This window comes from Gasterosteus aculeatus, chromosome 21 (genome assembly GCF_964276395.1).
Source record: "Gasterosteus aculeatus chromosome 21, fGasAcu3.hap1.1, whole genome shotgun sequence".
Classification (NCBI taxonomy): Eukaryota; Metazoa; Chordata; class Actinopteri; order Perciformes; family Gasterosteidae; genus Gasterosteus; species Gasterosteus aculeatus.
Window position 1 is genome coordinate 18,263,080 of NC_135708.1, and position 9,334 is coordinate 18,272,413.

The following is a 9,334-nucleotide window of genomic DNA, read 5'->3' on the forward strand; positions in this document are numbered from 1 at the left end:
CTACCGTTATAGCCCGGAGCTACACTGCATTTTGTCAACGACGCAGTGACGAATGTTTGAGAAGAGTGATCACACCTTGTCTCGCTTTTCTTTTAGGCTGTATTTGGTTATTAACCTTAAATAATGATGTCTCCCTGTGCGTGGTGCTAACAAAACAAATTAGCTTTTAAACAAAAGGGCACCATGAAATGTGTCTTACAGATTTACCCTCAGGCAGACGTTATCTCACAAAGATGTGGCAGCAATTCTCCATCATCATAAGCAGTTGAGGAAAAGTTGATCTTAAATCAGACCCATCTGTACAAACTGTATCCAAATTTCAACGAAATAAGTATTATTTTTATTAACAAAAAGGATATTGTGACGGCATGTGGAAGTTCCTGGTAAGTGTCCGCATGGTAACTCACCATCCGATCACACGCTGACACACACGCTGACAATTACCAGCATTGCCGTCACGCATGATATTTATTCATTGAAACCTTGGGTCAAGCATAACAAATCACTGAGCTTCCCCTCATTTCAAGTGATGCCAGGAAATTCACAGAGAAGATAAGACAAGACATAAGACTTTTAGGTTTTTTAGTTTTAAGCCTTCCAAGAAAAGTCTGATGAATGAAAATCACTCTTTAGTTGATGCATATGAACATATAAACATACGAATCCAGTTCTCATTGAACGATTAACCTGTGAAAAAAGCAGCAGGAAAAATGCATTGCAAACAACACTTATTCATAATGCCCTATGAATAAAGTTGATAGTACCAAAAAATATCATTTTTCAGGGCTTCCAAAACATGCAGACAGCCACAAACTCTTCCTCCAGCCCTTCTCACCACGACCCGGAGAACAGCGCACACTCTGTGTGGGGAGATTCTTATTGGGACCATAATGGGAGTCATGAGGATCTACTCTTTTCGACAGGAAGCTGTAAACAAAAAAAAAAAGAAACATCTCGTCTGTCCTCAAAGTACGACTCGGTGGCCTGTGTTTGTGGACACACAAAGACAAGCCCCTCGCTCGCGTCAACCAGGGACGTAGCAGAGCAACCGGACTCGGCCTGTGCACAAATGTGACCCGTGAGTCGAGACCTTTATCTCAAGTTGACCTTCTGCACGGAACAAGGTGAGCGTTTACCTCCTTCCTGTGGGATTGCAGCACTGGGAGTGTGCGCCGACTTCCTCGCGGTGTGTTCTGACTGCATGTTCTCAGTTACTTGAAACCAATTCCCATGAACGGTCTTATTGTTTGCTAAACGTCGGTTATACCACGTCAGTCAACCATGCAGAGCAAACACGCACCTTGCGAGTTCCTGAGAACAGCGTGTTTGTCATCAGAGGTAACAATTTACTGCTGTTAACCACAATAGGCTGGAGTACAGCGTGTAGCGACAAGAGGCCGATGCCCTCCGGTGTCTCGCTGCCATGAGCTCCTTTCAAACATCTTTCTTCGGCAAGTCACTTTCCCCCATTCATCTCCCACTCCTCCTTTTTGATTTGCCCTGCGCACGTTTGAACGAGATGTTTTTAATCCTCCTCTTCTCAAAGGGTTTTTCATCAGCCAGCTGTGCGTCGGTCAACTGAGAGCACAGCTGGGCACCACGCCGAACATTAAGCACATTGTGGTTGGACGGTGCTACAATTACATCACTCTAGTTAACCCCAGCTTGAGGTAACGTACGTTGCACAAGGACTTTCGTTATTGCAACACTTCTACAAACCTCGAGTGGGACTTTTAATATTTAGATTATTTTTAGCGAAAAAAGTCGAAAATTGATATTCTGCCAATGGACCAGCCGCCTGACAGGCTTCTGTGCGTAGGATTGACTGTGAGGAGATCTGGCGACGGTTTGAGGAGTCGGTCGTCTTCCGGTCCTCGTTCAACGCGACGGTGGATTACCGTCAGATGTTCGATGCCATTCCTCAAACGTGGCCTTGTAATACGGTGAGACAGGCTCTCACACCGGACATTCGTCATTCACAGATGCCCCTTTAGATGACCTCTTTGGCCTCGTGTCTATAGTGTCTCTTCTGGAGCAAAACCAGGAACCTGATGCACAGCTACGCAGCTGTGGAGCGTCACTTCTGGACCTTGGAGGACACGCTGGTTGGCTTCATGTTCAACGACCTGGTCTGGTGCGGACAGGAGAAACACTCCGGTACCTCGTTTGTAACGAGACGGCTGAAACTGAATTAAAAATTTGAATATCATCCAGGTGGGGGCCACTTGTTTTCAACTAAAAGCTGTGAATTTGACACGCAGGCTTTGGTTTCAGTTCCTGTCCGCCTTGGGCGGCGAGTACACATCACCCAGTGTATTCCCTGTGGAGGCACGCCTCACAGAACGTGAGTTTACGGTCCAAACCCACCTGTCGTTTGTCATTCGTGTGCGACACACTGCTCCAAAATTGGCTGTGTGACCATTTCTCCCAACGTGACTTTCCTCCCCCATTCGTCAGTTTGCGGAAATGGCGTGCGGCAACATCACTGTATTGCTGAATGGGTCCATTTCCAACGCCTTCAACAGGGAAAGGTAGAGAAATAAATGAAGACGCAAGTGTTTTATTAAAGGTGTTGGTTGAAAATGGATGAATCGTACATTTGTTTCTTCACAGCATGTTTGGAAGTGTCGAACTGGACGGTCTGGACCCCTGCAGAGTGGATTACGTCAACATAAAGGTGGTGACCAACCTGGAGGGACCTTTCACGTGAGGATAAAAACAGCAGTAAACCGCTGGATCTCCACCATGACTTATTATCTTCCACGTTTGCTTCTCTAACCCATCGAGAGGAGCCTCTAGAGGACAGCTTCCAAAATCCATGTGTTCCCATGAGAAGACTATATTTCCTGCTACGACAATAAAGCTGAAGTGAATCGTTGCTTGAAAAACGGATGAACTTAACTGAGGCGGTTTTCTTAAAGGCTTTGAGCTGAACCTTAAGTATAAAAACAATAAAATGAATGTTATTAACTATAATAAACCTTTGCTATTGCCATTAGTTCCAGCTCTACGAATGGTGACGTAATATTTAAATCAACAGCTCAAGTTCCCTTTGGTTCTTCTTCCGTAGAGAATCATGTAGTGAAGGGTCCATCGCAGACTTGATCCAGGTCTTGCGGTCCAGAGGCTTCCGCTGGACCTGCACACACAACGACGAGTAAGTGACGTCCGTGGAAGGAAAGGACACAAGTTGCTTCCCTCGAACATGCGTACTGATATAGATGTTTGTCCGCAGGACCCTGATGATCCTTCAGTGTGTTCAGAACCCCGAGCAGTCCTCCTGCCAACGATGTGCAAGCGGCTTCTCGCACGGACGCGACCTCTAGTCGGCCTGAATCACCCACAGATTCATGTGGCTGTTAAGACTGAAGGTGGACAAAAATGAATTGGCAGCTCAAAGATTTCCCGAAGCAAAGTGCTTCGGTTTGCCCCTCGTTCTCTTCACTGGATTCCATTTCATCAGCCGATCAAGTCAGAGAATTAAACCATTTTCTGCAGCTATATGATATCTGACTATTATTATGGGTTAAAAGGCTCTCACACATCCACATGCTGTCAGATCCTGGTGGAATCAAAGCTTTGAGATATAAACGCTCCACCCTCTGCTCCTCCGTCACCGTCTGCAGCCACGGCCGAGGACCAGAGCCGGCCGCTTACAACCTGCCGTCCCTCCAGGAGTTTCTCCCCTCCAGGTCTCTGAGTCGGGCCAGAAAGATTGTAGCCGACTCCGCTCTCTCCGTGGGGACAAACGGTTTGGTTCCCAATTCGTCCGGCTGGATGCTGCAGCCCATTGGGACTCAAAGAGCTGCTGTCTGCATGTGGACTCATCAACAAAGCCTGTACATACACTTTAATAACATGCTGGTTTGTTTGTTATATTTTATTGGAAGTTTTCCTATTTTCTGTTTTCAAGTCATGTGTTTTACTGTCACCCTGTGTTTAACTTTTTGGCAATAAAACGGTTTGATTTCTGACTTTGCAGAGATGAAAGAACCAGAGCAGACAGGTTAAGCAACCACTTAAAAACCACAAAGTCAGGGGAGGTGAGACTGGTCCAAAATTACTTTATGTTGCGTCACATTCATCAAGTTTACCATTGATGGAAATGAGTAAATGGTTGTATATCATTCACGAATTAGGGTCCGCAATAAATAAATAAAGACTATTGCATAGAAAAAAACGGATGACTAATATAGTTAGTATATATATATATATATATATATATATATATATATATATATATTTATTAAATAAATAAAGACTATTGCATAGAAAAAAACGGATGACTAATATAGTTAGTATATATATATATATATATATATATATATATATATATATATATATATATATATATATATATATAAAAGATTCTGCACAGATACAGAGTTGCTTGGTGAGTTCTCGGTTTGGGGGCACACTTGATTTTTTTTTTTGCTTTAGCCCATCCATCTCAGTCCTATATATATATATATATATATATATATATATATATATATATATATATATATATATATATATATATATATATATATATCACATCTACATGATCTATTTGGCATCCTCGCAACTCCCTTCGGGAGCCCCCATGGCTTGCGGGCACAACGCACGCGCTCAGCAAGTGCACCAGCCCCCCCTCCCCATAAATAGAAGCGCGGCCCCGCACGACGTCTCACTACACAGCAAACAAGTGGCGCAATGCAGCGCGCAGAGTCCGGTCCCGCGGAGAGGATACGCAGGAGACGCCGCCTCGTCGGCATCGGGGTCGCGGTCCTGGTCCTGGTGCTGCTGGGCGTCGTGGTCGCCGTGGCGGTGACTCTGTCGTTGCGGGGGAATACGCGCACGTTTAAGGAGACGTTCGTCGCGAGGTGCGAGGACTTCAATGGGTGAGTTTAAAAACCAGTGTACGTGCACGTAGCGGTTAGTGTAATAATAATAATAATAATAATAAACCACGCAGCAATGAGACTTAAGTCAGTTTGGCTTAATACACTTTAAGATTTGCTCAATATTTGCTGTAAGTAAATAAGTAATTCTAAGATATATATATATAAGATATATATATATATTATGACGAATATTACAAATATATTTTATATAATTGACTATACAATAGTCAACAATTGTGTTTCTGAAACACGGAATAATATTTGTAAATTAAAATATCTGTGCAAAATCTATGCTTTTCCTACACGTCCTTTCCGCCTGTCTCAGCTGAACTTGGGCCAGGTCCCAAAAGGCGGGTCTAAGAAGCAGTTTAGCCAATCACTGATTAAGCTAAATGAGTGACATATAATATCATTTTGGCGTCCTAAACTACACGCAGCGCTGGTCGGGACGAGACGCTCCTACAACATTCAACATAACATTGATACAAGACTCATTGACAGCGAGGGACAGAATTCAGTCCACATTCAGTCCTCCATTGGAGTTGTTTTGTGAAGCACGTACTTAAGAAAAAAAAAACTCCATCAATAAAATCTCTACCGTTGTAAATAAACTGTTTGAAAACTTCTTCCTTGTTGGTCATGTCCACATCATATCTAAAGTAGATATTGACTTGACTACAGTCAATAAGACAACAACATCAGGTCAATTAATCATTGATAAGAAGAGCAAGCAAAGCAAAACACACACCTGCGTGCTTCACAGGCCGCTCCACGAGCACGTTAACACTCGCCTCCATTGTGCGACTACCCTCCTACGATACTTTAACCTTTCCCAGCACAAAGGGGCCGATCAGCGTCTCTGAGACGTCTGCTTTGTTCTCCAGAACCGACTGTGAGAAGATCTGGGGCCTGTTTGAGGAGGCCTACGTGGGACGGGACCCTTGCAAAGTTCCCGTGGCAGCCTACTGGCCTTTGATCGCCGCCGCCCCCTTCACACCCAAATGCAACCAGGTGAACGCCGCTCGTCACGTGCGCGGTATCGCCTCTTAATCAATGCAGCACAATAGGTTCAACTTGTGTGCGTTTCTGTTTTGACGGGTCGGGGGGGATAGAGGATTTTCTGGAGCAAAACGAAGGCTGTGGTCCATGACTTCACTAAGAAGAGAAAGTGTTTTGAGACCGTGGAGGACACCCTGCTGGGATCGGTGCTGGACGGGCAGACCTGGTGCGGAAAGGAGGGCAGCAATGGTGAGACACTTTGTTTGTGCAGACTTTAGCAGTACGTGACGTCTCAGGGCTCCTGTGTTCTTTTACTCAAGTGAACATAAGTGTCGTCTCTGTGCTCGTCGCTATAGAAACGTTTGCTACCGGCTGCCCAGGATGGACCGACTGTGAAACCAGCGCCGTTCGCTCCTTTTGGAACGGAGCCTCCGCTGCAGTAAGTCATCAACAAGGACTCTCTGGTTCTGGCAACAACACGACACACGTGTGCTCGAGCAGCGGCCACAATAACGCACACGTGGAGCACGAGGTCAAACACCTCCTGTGATCAGGAAGAGAGCGGAGGAGAGGAATCAGTCAGCCGGCCCGCTTCCTCATCAATGAGGCTTTGTGCCGGTCTCCATGGAGACGCACCGCCGGGCTCTCTCCTGCACGAGCCGACCCACACACACCAGAACCAACACACACCAGAACCTACACACACCGGAACCTACACACACGAGAACCAACACACACCTGAACCAACACACACCAGAACCTACACACACCAGAACCTACACACACCAGAACCAACACACACCAGAACCTACACACACCAGAACCTACACACACGGTCTGGTATGTCTGGGTCTCATTCCGTTATAAAGCCACCAACACATACACACACTTTTAACCATAGTTCCCAATACAAAGCAATAAAAACACACAGATTTAATTCCGAGGGCCAAATGTTTGGGTTTAAGTTGTTGGTTGAGACTAGTGAATATGGATATGAGTCATAAGGCTCCCAACCTAAACAAACAGCTAAAGTTCACGCTTTCAAAATTAAACTGAGATGTTTGTCAGCGTCCTTGTTTCTGCTGCCTCCAGCCGGCCTAAAATGACAGTTCAGCTCTTGGTGGTTTAAAAATAACAACGATAGGAATTTTGAGCCTCCTGCCAACAATAATAAAAGATTAAAATACATAAATAACCATTGATGTTTTCCTATTGGCTTTAACAGTAGATCTAAGTATGTTAAAAATGCAACTCCGTCAGCACTAAATTAACTCTGCAAAAGAAGTCGTCGAGCTGTAGTTGGAATCTAAGGTGAAGTCCAGGACCGGACATTTAAAGTACTACTTTCTTCATAAAAAAATGAAAAAGGCCTTGGGGAGAAACACGGACGGGGAACACAAGCAAACAAACTCAGCGCCATAAACAAGACACTCAGCAGCACCGTAGGAAAATAAGTCAATGAACCGACACAGGACAAGAGACGCACGGTTTAAAGACACTGGGACGGTGCAGGTGATTGGACGCGGGAGACAATCGCCCACAGGAGAACACACCAGGGCAGGAAGTGAAGCTAACCCAGGGACACCAGAGGCAGGAAACTACTAAATGAAACAGGAAACAAACCCACACCGTGACAGCTGCATTTCCTCTAAAGTCGTCCTCTTGCTCAGTTTGCAGACGCCGCCTGCGGCGACGTCACAGTGATGCTCAACGGGGCCGCCGCCACGCCGTTCTATAATAAAAGGTGGGTGCTTATCAAAAGCTGAAGCTGGAAATAAAACAGAAAAGCTCAGTATGTAGTTGTGGCTGGAACGTTATTTAATGTCCCTTAATAAAGCATTTCAAAATAATAAAAAGCCACACTTCTGAATATCAAGACCATGGAACATGTGCAAGTCATTTTCTTTGATATTCCCTGTTGTTGTTGTTGTTGTTGTTGTCTCCCACCTTGCTGAGTAACAGCTGCTCTTTTGTCCTCGCTGTCAGTGTGTTTGCGACCATCGAGGTGCCGCGGTTCCGCCCCCCCAAGGTGCAAAGCCTGAAGGTCGTCCTGGTCACACAGGAGAACTCGCTGTAAGATTTCCGCCTCCTTGAATTTGAGTCGTTTCCCTCCGTCGATCCAAAAGTCACGTTTTCTGTTCCCTCTTCAGCACGAGCTGCGAGAACGAGTCTTTGAAGGACTTGCAGAGGAAGCTGGATGGAGGGATTACGTACAGCTGCAAGGCAGTGCCTGAGTACGTACAGCGTGTTTGTGTGAGAGGACGTGTCCATGTGTCCAGTGTGTGGACCCCATGTCACTCTCTCTCTCTCTCTCTCTGCAGGGCTCAGATCAACGACTGCAGCTCCCATCCAGAGAAGCCCTGCGGATCCTGTTGGTGAACTAAACAAAATAATGAAAGATGAAGCCATGCGCCGTGAATTCTTTTTGTACGTCGGCCAGTTTGACTTAATGTGAAATGCTTTGTAAAAGCCCCTCTTACCTTTTTAGTTTTTATGACTATACACGTTTTTATAATGTTTTTATTAAATGCTAAGTTGTGAGGGGAAACAGCAGTGCTGCGTCTCCCTCACGCCTGGTGGCGGAACATTTAAAATGCCTTTTAATAAAATGTTACGATGCCATCATGTGAAATTGTCTTCAGCTTCTTCTGATTGTTTATGTGAAACATATTTTGCACAAATCCCCCAAAACAATAACAAATGGGGGTATATTAAAGTTGTGTGACAGAATGAGACTCAGTATGTAGTTTATTTATATATTTTTATATGTCAATAGTTATTTAGTAATCAGTATTTCTTTTGCCACAATATTCATAAAGTATATGAATTTGGGGGATTTGTTTAAGCAAATTAAAAAATATGTTTATAGCGAGATTTCTTACTTAAGTATAACAACACAAGAAAATTAAAATTATTTGATTTAAGCAGAAGAGCAGGCCTTGGGGTGGAAATTATAATACATGGGATAATGATTAGTGTTAGAATTGTAGTGTTGTGTTATTGGATATTAGTTATTACATTAGCATGTTATATTATAAATAACTGCAATATCAATTAAACACAATTTATAGTTTATTACTGTACACACGACATTCTGCCACAATGCAAAGTTATGGATTTCTTGATCTTGATTTTGGACCAGATAAACAGAGTTAAACGGTTAAGATGTGATGAACTGTGCTGATTTAGGACAGTGATTCTCGACCTTTGCTTGGGAAAATAAAAATTAGAATTAACAGCTGGCTGTTTTGTTTTTTCATTAAACTTGTTTTTGTGTTGGTATACGTATTCTGTCTCCATACTATCTCAGGTTCAAACTGCAGTATATTTTCATTAAATAAATTTGAGAAGTTAAGAATGTTCCTCGATTTGGGTCGCGGCTTGTCATTAAGGGGTGATGGGGGGTCCCGGAGCTAGACCAGTTGAGAACCACTGCTTTGGGATGCGTT

At 44.2% G+C, this 9,334-nt stretch overlaps 2 protein-coding genes across 2 annotated transcripts; both read left to right on the top strand.

The window, feature by feature from the left end:
• The first annotated feature begins 855 nt into the window (after positions 1–855).
• Positions 856–3,975, top strand: LOC120811807 (ADP-ribosyl cyclase/cyclic ADP-ribose hydrolase 1-like). The gene is made up of 10 exons (XM_078096094.1): positions 856–1,124; positions 1,369–1,451; positions 1,547–1,670; positions 1,820–1,943; positions 2,022–2,157; positions 2,262–2,344; positions 2,458–2,531; positions 2,614–2,706; positions 3,071–3,157; positions 3,236–3,975. Exons 2-10 carry the CDS (start codon positions 1,424–1,426, stop codon positions 3,324–3,326), a joined length of 840 nt encoding a protein of 279 aa, XP_077952220.1. The 5' UTR covers positions 856–1,124; positions 1,369–1,423; the 3' UTR covers positions 3,327–3,975.
• A 670-nt stretch (positions 3,976–4,645) lies between these two features.
• On the top strand, positions 4,646–8,510 carry LOC120811891 (ADP-ribosyl cyclase/cyclic ADP-ribose hydrolase 1). The gene is made up of 8 exons (XM_040167628.2): positions 4,646–4,883; positions 5,771–5,897; positions 5,999–6,134; positions 6,242–6,324; positions 7,556–7,629; positions 7,872–7,958; positions 8,036–8,119; positions 8,207–8,510. Exons 1-8 carry the CDS (start codon positions 4,696–4,698, stop codon positions 8,262–8,264), a joined length of 837 nt encoding a protein of 278 aa, XP_040023562.2. The 5' UTR covers positions 4,646–4,695; the 3' UTR covers positions 8,265–8,510.
• The last annotated feature ends 824 nt before the right edge of the window (positions 8,511–9,334 follow it).

What these genes read in the sequence shown, in the direction of transcription:
- LOC120811807 (XM_078096094.1), top strand. Translation starts at nt 1,424, where the DNA reads ATGAGCTCCTTTCAAACATCTTTCTTCG. An exon ending in AAACGTGGCCTTGTAATACG is followed by an intron (nt 1,944 to 2,021) that starts GTGAGACAGGCT and finishes TCGTGTCTATAG; the next exon opens with TGTCTCTTCTGGAGCAAAAC. An exon ending in ACCTGCACACACAACGACGA is followed by an intron (nt 3,158 to 3,235) that starts GTAAGTGACGTC and finishes GTTTGTCCGCAG; the next exon opens with GACCCTGATGATCCTTCAGT.
- LOC120811891 (XM_040167628.2), top strand. Translation starts at nt 4,696, where the DNA reads ATGCAGCGCGCAGAGTCCGGTCCCGCGGAGAGGATACGCAGGAGACGC. An exon ending in AGGTGCGAGGACTTCAATGG is followed by an intron (nt 4,884 to 5,770) that starts GTGAGTTTAAAA and finishes TTTGTTCTCCAG; the next exon opens with AACCGACTGTGAGAAGATCT. An exon ending in ACGCCGTTCTATAATAAAAG is followed by an intron (nt 7,630 to 7,871) that starts GTGGGTGCTTAT and finishes CCTCGCTGTCAG; the next exon opens with TGTGTTTGCGACCATCGAGG.